Source organism: Dipodomys spectabilis, unplaced genomic scaffold (assembly GCF_019054845.1).
Source record: "Dipodomys spectabilis isolate Male_0828 unplaced genomic scaffold, ASM1905484v1 ptg000495l, whole genome shotgun sequence".
Lineage (NCBI taxonomy): Eukaryota > Metazoa > Chordata > Mammalia > Rodentia > Heteromyidae > Dipodomys > Dipodomys spectabilis.
In genome coordinates, this window is record NW_024871172.1 from 262501 (window position 1) to 284286 (window position 21786).

The 21786-nt window shown below is 57.2% G+C and overlaps 2 protein-coding genes across 3 annotated transcripts in view; both read left to right on the forward strand.

Annotated features, from left to right (window-relative positions):
* Slc39a4 (solute carrier family 39 member 4) overlaps positions 1–2590 on the forward strand; it is a 9077-nt gene extending 6487 nt beyond the window's left edge. The window contains exons 11-12 of the mRNA XM_042669444.1: positions 2057–2244; positions 2320–2590. Of these exons, the coding sequence (XP_042525378.1) occupies positions 2057–2244; positions 2320–2448 (317 nt within the window). The 3' untranslated portion in view covers positions 2449–2590. The remainder of the gene's footprint in view (positions 1–2056; positions 2245–2319) is intronic.
* Positions 2591–8105: 5515 nt separating this feature from the next.
* Cpsf1 (cleavage and polyadenylation specific factor 1) lies at positions 8106–21769 on the forward strand. 2 transcript variants are annotated; one of them, XM_042669342.1, is made up of 37 exons: positions 8108–8326; positions 13552–13579; positions 13690–13823; positions 13913–13993; positions 14071–14222; positions 14309–14455; positions 14546–14685; positions 14767–14877; positions 14952–15045; positions 15131–15218; positions 15290–15412; positions 15488–15539; positions 15616–15710; positions 15779–15853; positions 16026–16106; positions 16180–16269; positions 16361–16471; positions 16554–16695; positions 16775–16953; positions 17077–17213; positions 17284–17458; positions 17538–17744; positions 17834–17923; positions 18011–18154; positions 18234–18386; positions 19246–19362; positions 19434–19524; positions 19614–19698; positions 19773–19914; positions 19990–20142; positions 20226–20402; positions 20480–20546; positions 20856–20903; positions 20981–21136; positions 21203–21332; positions 21406–21544; positions 21630–21769. In XM_042669342.1, the coding sequence occupies exons 1-37, from the start codon at positions 8183–8185 to the stop codon at positions 21675–21677; spliced, it is 4326 nt and encodes a 1441-aa protein (XP_042525276.1). In that variant the 5' UTR covers positions 8108–8182; the 3' UTR covers positions 21678–21769. The 2 variants fall into 2 exon arrangements, with proteins under 2 accessions (XP_042525275.1, XP_042525276.1); XM_042669341.1 differs by having other exon boundaries at positions 8106–8326; positions 20981–21332.
* The last annotated feature ends 17 nt before the right edge of the window (positions 21770–21786 follow it).

A 21786-nucleotide genomic window follows, 5' to 3' on the forward strand; every position in this document is an offset into this window, starting at 1 on the left:
TCTGGGCACAGTCCTCCAGGTGTGTGTGTGTGTGTGTGTGTGTGTGTGTGTGTGAATGTGTGTGGCTCTGGGCACAGTCCTCCAGGTGTGTGTGTGTGTGTGTGTGTGTGAATGTGCGTGGCTCTGGGCAGAGTCCTCCAGGTGTGTGTGTGTGTGTGTGAATGTGCGTGGCTCTGGGCACAGTCCTCCAGGTGTGTGTGTGTGTGTGTGTGTGTGTGTGTGTGTGTGAATGTGTGTGGCTCTGGGCAGAGTCCTCCAGGTGTGTGTGTGTGTGTGTGTGTGTGTGTGTGAATGTGCGTGGCTCTGGGCACAGTCCTCCAGGTGTGTGTGTGTGTGTGTGTGTGAATGTGTGTGGCTCTGGGCAGTCCTCCAGGTGTGTGTGTGTGTGTGTGTGTGTGTGTGTGAATGTGCGTGGCTCTGGGCACAGTCCTCCAGGTGTGTGTGTGTGTGTGTGTGTGTGTGTGAATGTGTGGCTCTGGGCACAGTCCTCCAGGTGTGTGTGTGTGTGTGTGTGTGTGTGTGTGAATGTGTGTGACTCTGGGCAGTCCTCCAGGTGTGTGTGTGTGTGAATGTGTGTGGCTCTGGACAGAGTCCTCCAGGGGTGTGTGTGTGTGTGTGAATGTGCGTGGCTCTGGGCACAGTCCTCCAGGTGTGTGTGTGTGTGTGTGTGTGTGTGTGTGTGTGTGAATGTGTGTGGCTCTGGGCACAGTCCTCCAGGTGTGTGTGTGTGTGTGTGTGTGTGAATGTGCGTGGCTCTGGGCAGAGTCCTCCAGGTGTGTGTGTGTGTGTGTGAATGTGTGTGGCTCTGGGCAGAGTCCTCCAGGTGTGTGTGTGTGTGTGTGTGTGTGTGTGTGTGAATGTGTGTGGCTCTGGGCACAGTCCTCCAGGTGTGTGTGTGTGTGTGTGAATGTGTGTGGCTCTGGGCACAGTCCTCCAGGTGTGTGTGTGTGTGTGTGTGTGTGTGTGTGAATGTGCGTGGCTCTGGGCACAGTCCTCCAGGTGTGTGTGTGTGTGTGTGTGTGTGTGTGTGAATGTGTGGCTCTGGGCACAGTCCTCCAGGTGTGTGTGTGTGTGTGTGTGTGTGTGTGTGTGAATGTGTGTGACTCTGGGCAGTCCTCCAGGTGTGTGTGTGTGTGAATGTGTGTGGCTCTGGACAGAGTCCTCCAGGGGTGTGTGTGTGTGTGTGAATGTGCGTGGCTCTGGGCACAGTCCTCCAGGTGTGTGTGTGTGTGTGTGTGTGTGTGTGTGTGTGTGAATGTGTGTGGCTCTGGGCACAGTCCTCCAGGTGTGTGTGTGTGTGTGTGTGTGTGAATGTGCGTGGCTCTGGGCAGAGTCCTCCAGGTGTGTGTGTGTGTGTGTGTGTGTGTGTGAATGTGTGTGGCTCTGGGCAGAGTCCTCCAGGTGTGTGTGTGTGTGTGTGTGTGTGTGTGTGTGAATGTGTGTGGCTCTGGGCACAGTCCTCCAGGTGTGTGTGTGTGTGTGTGTGTGTGTGTGAATGCGTGGCTCTGGGCAGAGTCCTCCAGGTGTGTGTGTGTGTGTGTGTGTGTGTGTGTGTGTGAATGTGTGTGGCTCTGGGCAGAGTCCTCCAGGTGTGTGTGTGTGTGTGTGTGTGTGTGTGAATGTGCGTGGCTCTGGGCACAGTCCTCCAGGTGTGTGTGTGTGTGTGTGTGTGTGTGTGTGAATGTGCGTGGCTCTGGGCACAGTCCTCCAGGTGTGTGTGTGTGTGTGTGTGTGTGTGTGAATGTGTGTGGCTCTGGGCACAGTCCTCCAGGTGTGTGTGTGTGTGTGTGTGTGTGAATGTGTGTGGCTCTGGGCACAGTCCTCCAGGTGTGTGTGTGTGTGTGTGTGTGTGTGTGTGTGAATGTGCGTGGCTCTGGGCACAGTCCTCCAGGTGTGTGTGTGTGTGTGTGTGTGTGTGAATGTGCGTGGCTCTGGGCACAGTCCTCCAGGTGTGTGTGTGTGTGTGTGTGTGTGTGTGAATGTGCGTGGCTCTGGGCACAGTCCTCCAGGTATGTGTGAATCCTGATGTGACACGCCCCATCCCACCCGACTCCAGGAGACTTTGCGGCCCTGCTGCAGGCGGGGCTGACTGTGAGGCGCGCACTGCTGCTGAACCTGGGCTCTGCACTCACAGCCTTCGCCGGCCTCTACCTGGCCCTGGCCATCGGGGTTGGTGAGGAGAGTGAGGCTTGGATCTTGGCGGTGGCCACCGGCCTCTTCCTCTACGTGGCGCTCAGTGACATGGTAGGCGCTGGCTGGGCAGGTGGGGGGGAGCCGGAGCTCCGTGGCGGCTGCTGAGCGGGGCCTCCTCCTCTTCAGCTCCCAGCTGTGCTAAATGTGCGGGACCCACGGCCCTGGCTCCTCTTCCTGCTGCACAACCTGGGCCTCCTGGGTGGCTGGACCATCCTGCTGCTGCTGTCCTTGTACGAGGAGAGCATCACCTTCTGATGCGCTGCTCTGGCCCCTGACCCCTGGCCCCGCCTCCCCTGGCCTGGGCCCCTGCCCAGTGGCCAGAGCGTGTCCAAGGCTTTCAATAGTCCCCCTGCCTGTGTCCCATCTCTGACTCAATAAAGACTACCCTTGAAGTGCACCCGTGCTCTGCTTGCCTGGAAGGAAGGGTTCGTGGCATGGGTGCTGCCTCCTGCGGTCCTTCACTAGGAACTTACCAGCAGTCAGCTGTCTTCTCTGTGGTGGAGATCCCGCCTGAAGAACGGCCAGAGGAAATGTCCAGGCTCCCAGCTGAAACCCATGTCACCAACACTGCGTACAGACCCGGCAGAGTGTGGCAAACAGTGGCTCTCAGGCGTCGGCAGAGGCAGCGGTGTGGAGTCCTAGTGCTGAGGTCTGGGGTCTGCCCTAACGCAGCCTAGCTCACATTGGGTGCTTAAAACAACAGAAATGTATGCTCTCACAGAACTCCAAAGCCAAGATGTCAGTGGAGGCTTGCTTGAAGAATGTCCCTAGGGCTGGGAAGGTGGCTGGGTGGTAGAGCGCTTGCCTTGCATGCATGAGGCCCTGGGTTCGATTCCCCAATACCACATAAGCAAAAAGAAAAAAAGCCAGAAGTAGCTCTGTGGCTCAAGTGGTAGAGCGCTAGCCTTGAGCTGAAGAGCTGAGGGACAGCGCCCAGGCCCAGAGTTCAGGCCCCACGACTGGACCCAAAAAAAAAAAGAATGTCTCTACTGGGAACCAATGGCTCACACTTGTCGTCCTAGCTACTCAGGAGGCTGAGATCTGAGGATCACAGTTTGAAGCCAGCCTGGGCAGGAAAGTCCCCAAGAGACTCTTATCACTCATTAACTGCTCAAAAAGTGGAAGTGGCGCTGTGGCCCAAGTGGTAGAGCGCTAGCCTTGAGCTGAAGAACTGAGGGACAGCGCCCAGGCCGAAGTTCAAGCCCATGACTGACCCTCCCCCAAAAGTCTCTAAAGTCCCGGGGAGAATCTGCTGTGAGCCTTTACTTGACATCTGGTGGCACGGGGTGTTTGTTGGCATGTCACAACCTGACTTTAGCTTTTGCTTCCATCTTCACGACAACGTGCCCCCGCCCCCGCCCCCCCCCCCCCCATTAAGGGTTGAAACAGAGTCTCTCCAGTGTTCTAGCCAGGGTCTTAAAATAAGATACGCAGTCCTGCTGGCTCGAGTGCAGGGACTACAGTACTGGCCACCGTAACCAGCTCCTTAGCTTTTTGTTGAATACAATTCAGCCTATAACTCCCCTCATCCAAAATGCCCGGCAGAGCTCTAGCCATGAAGTGAACTCCACGTGTAGCAGAAAGGAGGTAGTAGGAAAGAACAAAAGGATAAAGAGCCTATAGGTGTCAGATCCAAATGTCATTCACTCAATACCACAGACGGAGCCAGGGACAGGTTCACCTCGGGCTCCAGAGGCCCTCCTGGAGCCACGTGACCTGGGCAGGAGGGTCACCTCTGAGGCCCCTGGGCCTGACGAAGCTCTTAGGACTGGAGCCAAATACTTGGACCAACTCCAGAAGACATGGATGGATCCTTCAAGAACCTTCCCCACCACACGAGAGAGGTGTAGAATTTGCCAACTCCCTCCTAAACCCAGTTCATAATATGGAAACACGGGAAGGGCCTGAGCGTAGCACAGAAGGCAGAAGACTTGGACATAATATGGAAACACGGGAAGGGCCTGAGCGTAGCACAGAAGGCAGAAGACTTGGACAGCAGTGTTTGCCCCCATTGGTGCCTGTTCACTTTCCTGTCCTTTGTTGTATTCGGCCTAGGCAGGGAAGTCCACGAGACTCTTGTTTTGTTTTGTTTTTGGTCAGTCGTGGGGCTTGAACTCTGGGCCTGGGCGCTGTCCCTCAGCTCTTCAGCTCAAGGCTAGCTACTGTACCACTTGAGCCACAGCGCCACTTTCAGCTTTTTCTGTTTATGTGGTTCTGAGGAATGGAACCCAAGGCTTCATACATGCTAGGCAAGCGCTGTTCACGAAGCCGCATCCCAAGCCTAGATCTATTTAAGGCTTATCTCCTCTCAGTTTTGGTAGGTCAAATGCAAAAATTATAATTTATTTCTTCTAGATGCTCCATTTCATTTGAATATAGTTTTTCATAATATTTCCTCATGGGGCTGGGAAGGTGGCTCAGTGGTAGAGTGCTTACCTTGCATGCATGAGGCCTTGGGTTCCATTCCTCAGAACCACAGAAGCAGAAAAAGCCTGAAGCAGTGCTGTGGTTCAAGTGGTAGAGCGCTAGCTGTGAGCTGAAGAGCTCAGAGCGTCCAGGCCTAGAGTTTAGGCCTCACAACGGACAAAAATTAAAATTCCTCATGATTGTCTGGAATTTCACTGGTATTTGTTTTAATGTTCACCTTTTTGTCTCTAATTTTATTAATTTGTGTCTTTGTTCTTTTTCCTTTTGGCTGTATTGGCTAAAAGTTTATTATTTTTTGTCTCAATTTTGTTGAAAGTTAATTAAGTTAAATTTGTATCTATTTTTTTTCCTTTGGTTCTGTGGCTTGAACTCTGGACCTGGGTGCTGTCCCTGAGCTATTTTTGCTCATAGCTAGTGCTCTACCACTTGAGTCACAGCACCACTCCCTGCATTTTCTGAGTAGTTTATTGGAGATGAGTCTCAAGCACTTTCTGCCCAAGCTGGCTTTGAACCACAATCTTCAGATCACAGCCTTCTGAGTAGTTACAGACTTAAGCTACCAATATCCAGCTTGTCCCTAAACTTTTGTACTTAAGACTAGGGCTCAACCACTTTAGCCACAGTTCCATTTCCGGCTTTTTGTGATTGTGATGGGAATCTGCATTGTTCTCATAACCCAAAGCTGCCTTCAGGCCCACTTGACACTCCCTGCCCAGGGCCTTTCTTGGAAATCCCCACCTTAAGCAATTAAAAACCTCACCCCAGATGTACAAGAGAAAGTAGCCCAGGCCCTGGTGGGGGCTGAGTTGACTTCCTTGTTGACTGTTTACTTAAGCCCTGGATCCCCACCCACCTCTCCAACCCCTCCCTATTGCATTTCCCCCTTCACTCCCTATACCTCTGACCCTGCTCCAGGATACTTGGTGCCCCTCTCCAGTGATGAATAAAATCTGACCTATTGAGGTCTGCCTTTTTGCCCCCTTCTACTTGGGCTTTCCTAACAAATTGGAGGTATAAATCTCATGGACTTTCCTGCCTAGCTAGCTTTGGATTGATATCCTCAGATCTCAGCCTCCTGAGTAGCTAAGATTACAAGCTTGAGCCACCGGTGCCAGCTTCCAGCTTAATCATTTTTTTTTTTTTTTTTTTTTGTCTGTAGGTCAGGCCTAGGGCTTGAACTCAGGACCCAGGTGCTGTCCTGAGCTTTTTAGCTTAAGGATAGTGCATTACCACTTGAAGCACATTTCTCCTTTTCTGCCTGGGCTATCTTCAAACTGGTCTCAGATCTCAGCCTCCTGGGTAGCTAGGGTTACAATCATGAGCTACTGGGGCCTGGCCTATCTAGTTTTCATTTCTCCCAATCTGCCAATATTCTTCCTTTCTTTTTTTCCGCCAGTCCTGGGGCTTGAACTTAGATCCTGGGCACTGTCCCATAGCTTCTTTTGCTCAAGGTTAGCACTCTTGAAAGAGAATCGGAAACATCCAACCCAGAGGAACATGAGGAAGGCAGGCAGAGGAGAAGGACAATTATAAGGACTATTAGAGGAGCCATATTTCCCCCAAGAGAGAGCACATGGCCCCTGTCACCATCCAGGTAGCAGGAGGTCTGGGGGATAGGAAGTGAGGTAGATGGGAGCTCAGGTGGGTCTGGGTGGAGAGAGGGAGGGGCCAGCTGTATGGAGGGAACACCAGGAATGGGAAGGGGCCCAGGTGTGGGTGGAGCTGAGGACCAAAGGTGAGCATAATACTAACAACTCTACCACTTTAGCCGCAGTGATACTTCTGGCTTTTTCTGTGCAAGTGGTACTGAGGAATGGAGCCCAGGGCAAGCGCTCTACCACTATGCCACATCCTCAGTCCTCTGCTAATTTTCAGTTTGGCTACTTCTTTTTTCTAGGAGCTTCAGGTGCATCATTATTTATTTGATATTCGGTCTTACTGATGTAAATACTCATAGCTATAACTCTCCTCTTGGCACCGCCTTTACTGTAGCCCAGTGGTTCTGGTAGGTTGTTCAAGCACCGATCCAGAAAGCCACTCAGACACAGGAGAAAAGAAGCCTTTAACATCAGTCTGGGCTGACAGGCTATTCTGGTGGGCGGGATAGAGTAGCAAACTGCTCTGCAGCCTTAGAGGTAGATATTGAAAGGATCCTCACATCCATGCCAGGGGAGCACGCACAGGCAGGCACCGGAGGAAGATTATTACAAGGTTTTTTTGGGGGGTCCGGTTGTGGGCCTGAACTCTGGGCCTGGGCGCTGTCCCTCAGCTCTTCAGCTCAAGGCGAGCGCTCTACCACTTGAGCCACAGCGCCACTTCCGGCTTTTTTCCCCCTGCTTATGTGGTGCTGAGGAATCGAACCCAGGGCCTCAGGCATGCAAGGCAAGCACTCTACCACTGACCCACCTTCCCAGCCCCTACAAGGTTTATTAGAGGAGCCATATTTGCACCGGAGAGAGAGCACTTGGCAGCCTCCACTATCTAGGTAGCAAGAGGGTCTGGGGGTAGGAAGTGAGGCAGATGGCGTTCAGGTGGGTCTGGGCTGGGGCAGGGGCCAGCTGTGCGGCGGGAACGCCAGGGCTGGAGGAGCTGAGGCCCGAAGCGGGGCGCAGTGCTCACAGGCAGGGGATCTCTGGTCACGACTGGACACTGGAGATGGCGGCCGCCAGGGCCGGACATGCTATAGCTGGCTGCGGCCCGCAGAGACGATACGTTCTGCATCCAGCACGTCGTAGAAAAACCCAGACGTCTGCCTTTCCTAGCTCCGGGCCTGGGCGCTGTCCCTGAGCTCCTCAGCCGAGCCGCAGCGCCACGTCCTGCGCTCTCCTGCCCGGGCTGGCCCTGAGCCGCGCTCCCCAGGTCTCGGCCTCCGGAGCAGCCAGGACGACGGCGGGGGCCGCCGGCGCGCGGCCGAAACCCGGCCCTCCTCCGGCTGTCACGGGCCGGGAGCCGCGGCGACGCCCCCCCGCGCGGGACGAGCCCGCGGCCGGGCCCCGCGGCCGCACCGGCGAAGCCACAGGCGCAGGAGCCCGGAACCCCAACGCTCGGCGGCTTCGGCCCCCGGCCGGGCCCAGGCCGCCGCGCTCCCAGTCTCCGGTCAGCCGCGACAGGCTGTTTGCGCAGGCGCAGGAGGCCGGAAACTGGAAGCCGGTTTCTCAGTACTGGTGCTCCGCCAGGCTGAGTCCGTCGCGCTCCCAGGCCCCCGCGGCAGCCGCTTGGCGCATGCGCAGTGGTTGGGAACTGGCTCCCATCGTCTTCGGCTTCGGTGCCCGGCCGGGTCGAGTCCGCTGCAGTTCCGGTCCGGGGGTTGGCCTCCTCAGACGATTGGCGCAGGCGCAGGCGGCCGGAACTACGCGACTCGGCTTTGGTGTCTGGCCGGGTCGAGTCCGCTGCAGTTCCGGTCCCCGGCGTCGGCCTCATCGGGCGATTGGCGCAGGCGCAGGAGGCGGCGGCGGCGGCGGCCGGAACTCCGCGAGCCGGCTTCGGTGCCCGGCCGGGCCGCGTCCGCCGCGTCCCAGTCCCCGTGTGGGCCGCACGCGCGTGCGGTGGCCGTGGCGGCGCGATGTACGCGGTGTACAAGCAGGCGCACCCGCCCACCGGGCTGGAGTTTGCCATGTACTGCAACTTCTTCAACAACAGCGAGCGCAACCTGGTGGTGGCCGGCACCTCGCAGCTCTACGTGTACCGCCTGAACCGCGACGCCGAGGTAGGCCGCGCCGGGCCGCCTCGCGGGCCGCCTCCGCGCCCGCGCCTGCCGCGGCGCCGCGGGCCCGGGCGGTCGGCCCACGGCGGCGCGCCAGGCCCGCGCGCCCGGGGGGACCCCTCCCCCAACATCTGCACCTGCTCAACACCTCAGCCCGCCGCAGCGCCACGCAGGGAATGCATGAGAGGGAGTAGGGAGGCCAGGTGGTTCCAGATCACAGCAGAGCGGGGTAGCCGAGGGAAGAACCGTCCTAGCTAAAGGCACAAGCTCAAGGTGAGCTTTAGCTTCGGGACAGACTACTGACAGGCGGAGCTGTAAAACGTGACGAACCCCTCCGTGGATGGAACACCGGGGGTGCTTTGGTGGTTAGAAGGAAATGAGTGAGTTCAGGAGGCCTTGCACCAAGAGCAGCTGCTGAGCTGTTCTCCAAGGAGATGGCAAACTTAGCGGGATGAGGAGTGGCAGGAAAGGGAGAAGATGATGTTCTTTTCTTGGCAGATGATACAACTACTTCGGCCTGGGCCAGAGCCCTTGAATGTCTGTAGGTTATATACAACACGGTCATGAGTGGAGGAGAAGTTGGAAAGTAGAGGGTGTGTCAAGATCAGAATAGTTCTTCCCAAAGCTGGGAAAAGCGGTGGAAAGTTTTGTTTTTCCCCTTGGCAGTATTGATGTTTGAAGTCAGTAAACTTAACGTTTCATAGAGGCCAGCCTTTATACCATTTGAACAACTCTGCACAGGGCTAGGAAGGTGGCTCAGTGGTACAGTGCTTGCTTGCCTCACATGCATGAAGCCGTGGCTTCGATTCCTCAGTACCTCATACACAGAAAAAGCTGGAAGTGGTGCTGTGGCTCAGGTGGTAAAGTTCTAGCCTTGAGCAAATGAAGCTCAGGGACAGTGCCCAGGCCCTAAGTTCAAGCCCTAGGACTGGCAAAAACAAACAACAAAAATGACCAACTCTGCCAGCCCCCAGGAAGGATTTTGAGGAGGGTCTGAGAGCAGTCAGAGGGGCACATTAGAGGAGATAGAGGAGACAGTTCCCTCCCCGGGGCACTTGCCACAGCACACATTTGCTGTGTGTGAAATATGTGTACTACTTTGCAGAATACAAAAGGATGAAATATTTTAGGAAGTGTTTTGTAACTGTATATAACACTAAAAAGACTTGGCTTAACCAGGTGCTGATGGCTCATGCCTGTAATCCTAAGCTACTCATGAGGCTAAGGTCTGACACCACTGTGCTCAGGGAGGAAGGTCTAAGAGACTCTTATCTCCATCTTAACTAGCAGAGAGCCAGGGTAGCCAGGTGTTGGTGGCTCATGCCTATAATCCTAGCACTCTTGTGTTTTTTTTTTTTTTTTTGGGGGTCCGGTCGTGGGGCCTGAACTCTGGGCCTGGGCGCTGTCCCTCAGCTCTTCAGCTCAAGGCTAGCGCTCTACCACTTGAGCCATAGCGCCACTTCCGGCTTTTTTCTTTTTGCTTATGTGGTGCTGAGGAATCGAATCCAGGGCCTCATGCATGCAAGGCAAGCGCTCTACCATTGAGCCACCTTCCCAGCCCAATCCTAGCACTCTTGAGATAGATCTGAGGAACATGGTTCAAAGTTAGCCTGAGCAGAAAAGTGGATGAGACTCTTATCTCCAATTAAGGAGTCAAGAGCCACAAGTGGGAATGTGGCTTAATTAATAGAATGCCAGCCTTGAGTGAAAATGCTAAGGGAGATTGGGAGTTGGTGGTTCACGCCTATAATCCTAGCTGCTTAGAAAGCTGAGATCTGAGGATTGCTGTTCAGCCAGCCCATACAGGAAAGTCTGTGAGACTCTGATCTCCAATTAAACACACACACACACACACACACACACAGCCAGAAGTGGCACTGTGGCTCAAGTGGTAGAGCACTAACCCTAAGCAAAAAATTTGCTCAGGGGCAACACCTGGCCTCTGAGTTCAAGCCCCAGTACTGGCATCAGAAGATTAAAAAAAAGCCAGTTGAGCATGGTTCAAGTGGCAGAATCCCAGCCACGTAAGCAAACCAAGCAAGCCTGAGACCCTACATTCAAGTCCCAGAGTTGACAAAAAAACAAAAACAACAAACAAACATAGGCTTACTATGGCACAGTGGGAAGGAGGTAAAAAAAGCTTTGTTTATTTAGAGACAGGGTCTCACATGTAGCCTGGGCTAGCCTGGAACTCTCAGTTCTCCCGACTCAGCCTCTCCAGTGCTGATAGCACTGATATATACAACACTGCCTGTCCTAAGTTTCTTTTGGGGGTAGAATGAGAAAGGACCAAGTACTTGGGGGTAGAGTGAGAAAGGGCCAGTATTTGGGCTTGGACTCAGGTCCTCAAGCTCTCACTTGAGTTTTTCTGCTCAAAGCTGGCGCTCTTAACACTTGAGCACGGCTCTACTTCCAGCTTTTTATTTTTTCTTAATCGGTTGTGGGGCTTGAACTCTAGGCTTGGGTGCTGTCCCTGCACTCTTCAGCTCAAGGCAAGCGCTCTACTGCTTGGAGCCACAGCGCCACTGCAGGTTTTCTAGTGGTTTATTGGAGATAAGAGTCTCACGGACTTTCTTGCCCAGTCTGGCTTTGAACCTCGATCCTCAGATCTCAGCCTCCTGAGTAGCTAGAATTAGAGATGTGAGCTACCGGCTTACTTCCAGCTTTTTGCTGGTTAGTTGTAGATAATCTCACAGATTTTCTGCCCAGGTTGCCTTTGAACCTTGGTCCTCAAATCTCAGCCTCCTAATAAGGTAGGGTTACCAGTGTGAGCCACTAGCTCTTGGCCTAGGTTTTTATAACATGAAGGTTTTGGGTTTGTAGCTTAGTAATAGAGCACTTGTGCAAAGCCCTGGGTTCAAATTCAGTACCAGGAAAAAAACAAACAAACAGAAAAACTTGGGCTGGGAATGTGGCTTAGTGGTAGAGTGTGTGCATGAAGCCCTGGGTTTGAATCTCAGCACCACATAACCAGAAAAGGCTGGAGGTGACTGGGCTCAAATGGTAGAGTGCGAGTCTTGAGCAGAAGCAGCTCAGGGACAGTGCCCAGGTCCTGAGTTCAGGCCTAGGACTGGCAAAGAAAAAGAGAAACTCACTAGAATTAGCTTTTCTTTCTTCCTTTTTTTTTTTTTCCCTTTGGTAGGGGCTTGAACTCTGGGCCTGGGCACTGTCCCTGAGCTCTTCAGCTCAAGGCTAGTGCTTTATCCATTGGAGCCACAGGGTCACTTCCGGTTTTCTGGTGGCTAATTGGAGCTAAGAATGTCACGGACCTTTCTGCCTGGGCTGGCTTTGTACTGCCATCCTCAGATCTCAGCCTCCTGAGTAGCTAGGATGACATGCGTGAGCCACTGGCACCCAGCAACTTTTCTTTTTTCTTTTCTCTTCTCTCTCTCTCTCTCTCTCTCTCTCTCTCTCTCTTTAGGCATTCTTAGGTGCCTGTTGTGTGCATTCACTTATTTGGAGAGATAATGATTCACACCACAGTTAGAGATGCCTGCCCCGTGAAGCGTGCACTGTGGGTGAGAAGCCAGGCCCTGCCAGTAGGACAAAAGTGGGAGAGAGCAGAGATGACAGTGGGGGAACTGCATCTCCTTGGGACGGTGGGAGTTGATCTGAGAGGAGGTGCTCGAGAAGCTTGTGGGGTCAAGCAAAGAGGTTCCAAGTGGAGGGAGCCTTCTAGAATGAGGGAGTGAGGGGGAGGTGAGACAGCAGGCCACAGAGATAGGGTGGGCTGGGGCTCAGCATGCACTGTCTGAGCCAAGTGACCTGGTCTGCATTACGTTTTGAGAGACTGCTGGAGAGCAGTCTTAGGAATGCAAGAAGGCCAGTCAGGAGTGGTGCAGTCTTTCATTAGGCAAGTGGCAATGGTGCCTTGGATCACTGCAGCCCTGGAGGAGGTGGGAAGTTGTCCGGTTGAGTGTAAAAAGGGGTCTGTCAAAGTAAACAAGACTGGAGAAACAAAGGACCCCCACTCATCTGGCCATATCACTACTCAGTGACCCCATGCTGAGACCACATAATATGGCATATATGTGCACATCTGAAGGAAACTAGGAGGAGGACACAGAACCAGAGGGAAACGGGAAAACATACAACAGAAGGACCCATCAGCTGCACTGGACATTGATTAAAACGAACTGAGCAACTCAAGGGCAGCAATGGGAGAGAGGAAATGAGTGGGAAAGAGGGAACAGCTGACACTAAGCAAAAGGAAAGGAATGCACATATCACCGACGTGGAAGAAATAACTATTGTCAGAGCTCATAGAACTCATAAACGTTATAGATCATGATAGAGACAGTTTGCCCCATGAAGGTTAGAATGTGTTTGTGACTTTAAGTATCACTGTCCCACAATACTGTGAAACTTGTGAAATTTATGTAATCACTTAATATAAATATTAAAAATATTTAATATTAAAAATATTAAAAATAAACAGACCAAAAAAAGGGTGGGGTCTGTGAGAAGAGGTGAGCTGAGTAGCCAGGGGCACAGGTGTGTTCCTGCGGATGGCACCTGGCTGGTGGCATCCAGTCCTGGGGCTTTTTCTTTCCAGTCCTGGGGCTTGAACTCAGGACCTGGGCACTGTTCCTGAGCTGTTTTTTTTGCTCAAGGCTAGTGCTCTACCACTTGAACTACAGTGCCACCTCTGGCTATTTCTGTGTATGCAGTACTGAGGAATCAAACCCAGGGCTTCATGCATGCTAGGCAAATACTCTACCTCTGAGCCACCTTCCCAGCCCTTCACACAGGCCCAGCACAGGCTGCACACAATAGGCTGCAACCAAAGCTGAGGTGATAGAGCTCCTCTCAGTCAAAATGATTGGGAAGGGTCCTTGAAGAGGTGCGTGATGGGAGCATCACTGTAATCCCAGCCTTGGAAGGCTGAGACAGGAGCGTCCTGAGTTACAGGCCAGCCCAGACCCCACAATGAGACCTTTTCTAAAGAAAAACAAAAGGGAGGCCTTGCGCTCTGGTGTAAGTGTGTAGGTGTGCAGCTGGGCAGGTTGCTGCAGAGCAGCCTGGTGGCCAGGCGCAGGTGAGCGTGAGTTGCCCGGCACGCGCGGGTGGGCGTGAGCCGGCCGGCACACAGAGGGGCCCCGCAGTTGCTTTTGGGAGCACCTGGGTTGCGTGCTGGCACACAGGAGGATTGAGCAGGCCTCCTGGTGCCCTCCACCCTGAGGGCCCCCAGGATTGGCCCCTTACTGTCCTCTCTGTTTTCCCTCCAGGTTTTGACCAAGAGTGACGGGACCACGGGTGAGTGGAGGGTGGGTAGCTGCCCCTGCTCAGGGGAGGGGGGGTGGGGGTGGGGGGAGAAACACAGCCAGAGTTCAGGGCCCAGGCCTGATCGGCTGGTGCCTTGCTAGAGGGGAAGACTCACCGGGAAAAGCTGGAGCTGGTGGCCTCCTTCTCCTTCTTCGGCAATGTCATGTCCATGGCCAGTGTGCAGCTGGCAGGTGCCAAGCGTGACGCTCTGCTCCTCAGCTTCAAGGATGCCAAGGTAAGGGTGGGCTGGTGGGAAGTGGGTACAGTGGCCGGGGAGGGGTGGGGCTACTGAGCGGGGACCACCATCTGACCTCCCTTCCCCAGCTGTCAGTCGTGGAATACGACCCCGGCACACACGACCTCAAGACCCTGTCCCTGCACTACTTTGAGGAGCCTGAGCTTCGGGTAGGCCATCCCAGAGCTTCCCAGGAGGGTCCTCCTCGTGTCCGTCGTAGCCCTGCTGACCTCCCCTCTCTCCCCAGGATGGGTTTGTGCAGAACGTGCACACGCCTCGCGTGCGGGTAGACCCCGACGGGCGCTGTGCAGCCATGCTCATCTACGGTACGCGGCTGGTGGTGCTGCCCTTCCGCAGGGAGAGCCTGGCTGAGGAGCACGAGGGGCTCATGGGAGAGGGGTGAGTAGTGGGCCTGGGCCGCCAGGGGCAGCCTGCATTCCCTTCCGCCTGCCCCCCTTCCTTCCTGTGACGCCCTGGGCCCTCAGGCAGAGGTCCAGCTTCCTGCCCAGCTACATCATTGACGTGAGGGCTCTGGATGAGAAGCTGCTCAACATTGTTGACCTGCAGTTCCTGCACGGCTACTATGAGCCCACCTTGCTCATCCTGTTCGAGCCTAACCAGACGTGGCCTGGGTGAAGCGGGGTTCTCTGCCCTGGGGTGTGGGTGGGGGCTGGGCGGGGTGGGCGGGGCCGGGCTGGGGCTGACCCCGCCTGCCGCGCCAGGCGCGTGGCTGTGAGACAGGACACATGCTCCATCGTGGCCATCTCACTGAACATCACCCAGAAGGTCCACCCCGTCATCTGGTCTCTCACCAGCCTGCCTTTTGACTGCACCCAGGCACTGGCTGTGCCTAAACCCATAGGTGAGCGTCCAGGTCGCGCGGAGCAGTGCGTAGTGGCGGGGCGGGTGACTGAACCGCCTACCAGCCCGCATCGTCCCGCAGGTGGGGTGGTGATCTTCGCGGTCAACTCCCTGCTGTATCTGAACCAGAGCGTCCCCCCGTACGGCGTGTCTCTCAACAGCCTCACCACAGGCACCACGGCCTTCCCGCTGCGTGAGTGGGCGCACCCAGGGACAGTGGGTTGTGCCCCCGGCAGGGCCTCTGGTCATCTGATCACCTGCCCACAGGTACGCAGGAGGGCGTGCGGATCACCCTGGACTGCGCCCAGGCGGCCTTCATCTCCTATGACAAGATGGTCATCTCCCTCAAGGGTGGAGAGATGTGAGCACCCCGCCTGTCCCCTCCCTGCCCGCAGAGCCCCACCCGCCCTGCTCCGTTCAGGGCCCCATTCACGCCTCGCCCACAGCTATGTGCTGACCCTCATCACGGATGGCATGCGAAGCGTCCGAGCATTCCACTTCGACAAGGCGGCTGCTAGCGTCCTCACCAGCAGTGTGAGTAGAGACTCAGGGATGGCCCGGGCCTGGCTGGGCACTGCCCTCACCCCTCTCCTCCTCCCCTGCAGATGGTCACCATGGAGCCCGGGTACCTCTTCCTTGGCTCTCGTCTGGGGAACTCCCTCCTCCTCAAGTACACAGAGAAGCTGCAGGAGCCCCCAGCCAATGCTGTCCGGGAAGCTGCTGACAAGGTGAGTGCCACAGGCGGCTGCCGCTCCTGGCAGGAGGCCACCTTGCAGGCCGCTCACTCCGCTCTCACCTCACAGGAAGAGCCTCCCTCCAAGAAGAAGCGGGTGGACGCCGCCGTGGGCTGGTCAGGTGAGGGCCGGAGTAGGCCAAGCCGGTGAGAGGCTGGGGGCGGGGCTGGCTTAGGGCTCAGCTTTCTGTGTTGCAGGAAGCAAGTCTGTCCCACAGGACGAGGTGGACGAGATCGAGGTGTATGGCAGTGAGGCCCAGTCCGGTACACAGCTGGCAACCTACTCATTTGAGGTGAGTGGGCACAGCAGTGGCCTCCCCTGGACTGACCATGCAGCCTCCTGACCGCTGCTGTACCCTAGGTGTGTGACAGCATGCTCAACATCGGACCTTGTGCCAACGCTGCCGTGGGAGAGCCTGCTTTCCTATCAGAAGAGGTGCTGGGAGGGGAGGGGCTGAGGGGCTGGGGTGTGAGTGGGGAGGGGAGGGGAGGGGTGGGCAGGGTGTGAGGGGGAGGGGGAGGGGAGGGCTGAGTGGGGGAGGGGAGGAGGAGGGGCGGGCTGGGTGTGAGTTGTGCCTGGGAAACCGTCCTTGCCCCTCCCTGTACAGTTTCAGAACAGTCCTGAGCCAGACTTGGAGATTGTGGTCTGTTCCGGCTATGGGAAGAATGGGGCCCTGTCTGTGCTGCAGGTGTGTAGAGGAAGGGGGTGGACTTCTTCTTAGCACCTGGCTGGGCTGACCCCTGACTGCATCTTTATTCCAGAAGAGCATCCGCCCCCAAGTAGTAACGACCTTTGAACTTCCGGGTTGCTATGACATGTGGACTGTCATAGCCCCTGTGCGTAAGGAGGAGGTAGGCCAGACGTGATGACCGGCCGGGTCCGGAGGGCCACAGCCACATTTGCCAGCCGCCACGGCTCCTTCCTGCCCTTGTCTCTTCCCAGGAGGAGACGCCCAAGGCAGAGGGTGCAGAGCAGGGCCCCAGGGCGCCTGAAGCAGAGGACGGCGGGCGAAGGCATGGCTTCCTCATTCTAAGCCGGGAAGACTCAACCATGGTAAAGGGCCTGGCTGGGCGGCTCTGGCCGCGGCCGGGGTTGGGGTTGCTGAGGGGAGGGGCTGCTCACACTGTCTCCGCAGATCCTGCAGACCGGCCAGGAGATCATGGAGCTGGACACCAGTGGCTTTGCCACACAGGGCCCCACGGTCTTTGCCGGAAACATCGGGGACAATCGGTACATTGTGCAAGTGTCTCCTCTGGGCATCCGTTTGCTGGAAGGAGGTAGGTAGCTGGGTCTGGGCCAGCGGGTTTGGGGAGGTGTAGACTGAGCTATCCCATGCTGACCGCCCCGTGCCCACAGTGAACCAGCTACACTTCATCCCCGTGGACCTGGGCGCCCCTATTGTGCAGTGTGCAGCGGCTGACCCCTACGTGGTCATCATGAGCGCCGAGGGCCATGTCACCATGTTCCTACTCAAGAGCGACTCCTACGGTGGCCGCCACCACCGCCTGGCGCTGCACAAGCCCCCTCTGCACCATGTAGGCCTCCAACTCCCGTCTGCCCACAGCCCCTGAGCCCTCCCCCACCTGCCTGCCCACAGCCCCGGGCCCCCACCCCGCCCCCACCTCCCTGCCGCCTACATCTGGAGCCCCGCCCTGCAGCAGTCCAAAGTCATTGCGCTCTGCCTGTACCGGGATGTCAGTGGCATGCTCACCACCGAGAGCCGCCTGGGTGGAGCCCGCGATGAGCTGGGAGGCCGCAGTGGCTTGGAGGTCGACGGCTTGGGCTCGGAGACGAGGTGCGTGGTGGCCGGGGTGCTGGGGGTCTGGGTGTCGGTGGCACGCTGTGAGATGTCTGTTGGTCTCCAGCCCCACGGTGGATGACGAGGAGGAGATGCTGTACGGGGACTCCAGCTCCCTTTTTAGCCCCTGCAAGGAAGAGGCGCGGAGGAGCAGCCAGCCCCCGGCCGACCGTGACCCCACGCCCTTTCGAGCAGAGCCCACACACTGGTGTCTGCTGGTGCGAGAGAACGGCACCATGGAGGTGGGTGTGCTTGACACCACGGCCCCTGCTGCCCAGCCATGGCTTCTTCACCACACCGCTAACCATTGTCCCTCCACAGATCTACCAGCTCCCTGACTGGAGGCTGGTGTTTCTGGTGAAAAACTTCCCTGTAGGGCAGCGGGTCCTAGTGGACAGCTCCTTCGGACAGCCTCCCACCCAGGGCGAGGCCCGTAAGGAGGAGGCCACTCGGCAGGGGGAGCTGCCCCTGGTCAAGGAGGTGCTGCTGGTGGCGCTAGGGAGCCGCCAGAGCCGGCCCTACCTGCTGGTGAGTGTGTCTGTCCCCCTGCGGCTGCCTGCCTGCGGGCTGCACCACAGCACGCCCTCACCTTCCCTGCGCGGGCCTCCTCCCCCCAGGTCCATGTGGACCAGGAGCTGCTCATCTACGAGGCCTTCCCCCATGATTCTCAGCTCGGCCAGGGCAACCTCAAAGTCCGCTTCAAGAAGGTGCCAGTGGCTGGAGCCTGCTGGGGGGTGGGGTGGGGAAGGCAAGCGGGGTCTGGAGGGCCAGATGTTCACTGCAGCCTCTGCCAGGTTCCCCACAACATTAACTTCCGTGAGAAGAAGCCAAAGCCGTCCAAGAAGAAGGCGGAAGGTGGTGGCGCGGAGGAGGGGCCTGGAGTCCGGGGCCGCGTGGCCCGTTTCCGCTATTTTGAGGACATTTATGGCTATTCAGGGGTAGGCAGGTGTCTTCCCAGGGACCCAGGGTAGAGGGTGGCCTGTCCCCTAACTGAGTGCTCATGGCGCCTGCCTCCAGGTGTTCATCTGTGGCCCCTCACCCCACTGGCTCCTGGTGACCGGCCGGGGTGCCCTGCGACTGCACCCCATGGGCATTGATGGCCCTATTGACTCCTTTGCCCCATTCCACAACGTCAACTGCCCCCATGGCTTCCTGTACTTCAACAGACAGGTAGGAAGGCCTGCTTCTTTCCAGGTGCTGAGGTGCTGGAAGGGAGACCGTGGTACCCGGGCACATGTGGGCTGGGTAGGGAGTGCACGCAGGGTGCAAGAATTGAGTGTGTGGCCGGGCGCCAGTGACTCACGCCTGTAATCTCAGGAGGCTGAGATCTGAGGATTGCGGTTCAAAGCTAGCCTGGGCAGGAAACTCTGTGAAACTCTTTATCTCTAATAAACCACCAGAAAACTGGAAGTGGCGTTGTGGCTCAAGTGGTAGAGCGCTCGCCTTGAGCTGAAGAGCTGAGGGACGGCGCTCAGGCCCAGAGTTCAGGCTCACGAGAATTGAGTGTGTAGAGGCTCGTGCGGCCAGGGATGGAATGGGGCTCTCATGTTGAAGAGGACTAGCTAATGAGGTTACCTGCTGCTGCTGTTGGGGTTCACCTCTGAAGCCTTTGTCCTAGCCTCGCCTCAGCCCTTTTCCCAGAGCCAGGCTAAGCTGGTGTCGTTGCTGTGTGGCAGGATAGACACAGTCCTTCCTGGAGCCTGTTTCCCCTGTGCCGTCCAAATGGCGGCAGTGACCAATTGGGTCACTGGGGTTGCTGTGACCCGGTCAGTGTCTAGATGGCAGCCCGGTGCCCTCTTGTAGGGTCTCCGGCACAGCCAGACTCTGGGGGTCCCCTGATCTAAGATGAGCCTGAAAATGGACCACGGCTCACTGGCCAATGGCAGGGAATCTGGCCACCAAAGGTGTGGGCCCTGCAGAACCACTACCAGATGTGGCAGCCCCAGCAGTGGCCGGTGGTCTGGGTCCACCCACCCTGCCAGTGGCCATCCCAGGCCACGCTGATTGCCACCCTTGCACCCCACCCCAGGGTGAGCTGAGGATCAGTGTTCTGCCTGCCTACTTGTCCTATGACGCCCCGTGGCCCGTCCGGAAGATCCCGCTGCGCTGCACGGCCCACTACGTGGCTTACCACGTGGAGTCCAAGGTGTGTACCCCATTCCCACGTCCCAGGTGTCTGAGGCCTGGCAGCAGCTTGCAGCACCTCCCCCTCCCCAGGTGTACGCAGTGGCAACCAGCACCAATACTGCTTGCACGCGCATCCCTCGCATGACCGGTGAGGAAAAGGAGTTTGAGGCCATTGAGAGAGGTGAGCCCGCAGCCCACAGCCCTGGGGGAGGGAGGAGCAGGCTCCACTGCACTTGGGCGCGGCCGTGACCTGCCTGCTGGTCCCTGCAGATGACAGGTACATCCACCCCCAGCAGGAGGCCTTCTCCATCCAGCTCATCTCCCCGGTCAGCTGGGAGGCCATCCCCAACGCCAGGTGAGGCGGGGCCTGCGGTGGCGGTCCCCGTGGGGTGGCGAGGGAGGTTTGCTCATGCAGCCTTCCCTGCGCAGGATCGAGCTGGAAGAGTGGGAGCACGTCACCTGCATGAAGACCGTGTCCCTGCGCAGCGAGGAGACCGTGTCTGGCCTCAAGGGCTATGTGGCAGCTGGGACGTGCCTCATGCAGGGCGAAGAGGTCACGTGTCGTGGGCGGGTAAGGCCCTGTGGGGAGGGGAGGGGCTGGCCTGCCCATCTGCTGTCCCCACTCACCCCTCCCCCACCCTGACAGATCTTGATCATGGATGTGATTGAGGTGGTGCCTGAGCCTGGCCAGCCCCTGACCAAGAACAAGTTCAAGGTGCTATATGAGAAGGAACAGAAGGGTCCAGTGACGGCTCTGTGCCACTGCAACGGCCACTTGGTGTCGGCCATCGGGCAGAAGGTGTGCTGTCTGCCCGCCCCGGGCCTCTGCTCTGTCTGCAGTGTTCTCTACTGATGCTGTACCCCTCCCCCACTCCACCCCAGATCTTCCTGTGGAGCCTGCGGGCCAGCGAGCTGACAGGCATGGCCTTCATCGACACTCAGTTGTACATCCACCAGATGATCAGCGTTAAGAACTTCATCCTGGCAGCCGACGTCATGAAGAGCATCTCACTGCTGCGCTACCAGGAAGAAAGCAAGACGCTGAGCCTGGTGTCCCGAGTACTAGCGGGAGGCTGGCCGGTGGTGGGAGGGCAGCAGCCCAAGGCCTGTCCTGATAGCATCCCACCCCTCCCCAGGACGCCAAGCCCCTGGAGGTGTATAGTGTGGACTTCATGGTGGACAATGCCCAGCTGGGATTCCTTGGTGAGCAAGTGATGCCTCTCCAGGTGCTGGTGGCTCATACCTAGTATCCTAGCAACACCTGAACATCCAGGCCAGCCTAGGCACACAGTCCAAGAGACTCCAGGCTCCAATTAACCAGGAAAAAGCTAAATTGGTCAACTAGTGTTGAGCAGAGTCAGCCTTGAGCAAAAGAGCCAAGCCAGAACGTCAGGACCTGAGTTCAAGTCCCAGTATAGGCAATAGGCAGGGTAAAAAAAAAAAAAAAAAAGGGGGTGGTCCTTCGGGTGGAGGCAGGGGTAGCTGGGCTGACTCCAGCCCTTTGCTCCGCAGTTTCTGACCGAGACCGCAACCTCATGGTGTACATGTACCTGCCTGAAGGTGAGTGGCCCCCGCCCCACCCTTGTCAGGGCTCGTGCCAGGGGCTGGGCAGCAGTGACATGAGTCTTCTGGCCTAGCCAAGGAGAGTTTCGGGGGCATGCGCCTGCTGCGCCGGGCAGACTTCCATGTGGGTGCCCACGTGAACACGTTCTGGAGGACCCCGTGCCGAGGGGCTGCCGAGGGGTCCAGCAGGAAGTCGGTTGTGTGGGAGAACAAACACATCACTTGGTTTGGTGAGTGTGGCTGTGGGGGTGGGGGAGGTTGTGGGGTGGGTCTAGCTCACACATCATCTTCCCCAGCAACCCTGGACGGTGGCATTGGGCTTCTGCTGCCCATGCAGGAAAAGACCTACCGGCGGCTGCTGATGTTGCAGAATGCTCTGACCACCATGCTGCCCCACCACGCTGGCCTCAACCCCCGAGCCTTCCGGTGAGCACTGCCCCCTCCCCAGCCCCACCCGCCCTGGACATGCCATGACTCCCTCATTTGCCCTCCTGGCCAGGATGCTGCACGTGGACCGGCGCGTCCTGCAGAATGCTGTGCGCAACGTGCTTGACGGGGAGCTGCTCAACCGCTACCTGTACCTCAGCACCATGGAGCGCAGCGAGCTGGCCAAGAAGATCGGCACCACCCCTGATATTGTGAGCGCTTGCTGCCCGCTGCCCGCCCCGGCCTGTCCCTTTGCCTGCCCCCGTCCTCCTGCCCTCACCTCCCCTTGCTCCACAGATTCTGGACGACTTGCTGGAGACGGACCGGGTCACTGCCCACTTCTAGGCCCTCGGATGCCACCCTGGCCTGTGTGCACTGCCTCCCTCCCTGCCCCCCTTTTATACAAAACACACCAAGAACAATTTGTTTTCAGGCAAGTGTGTGGTCATTGCGT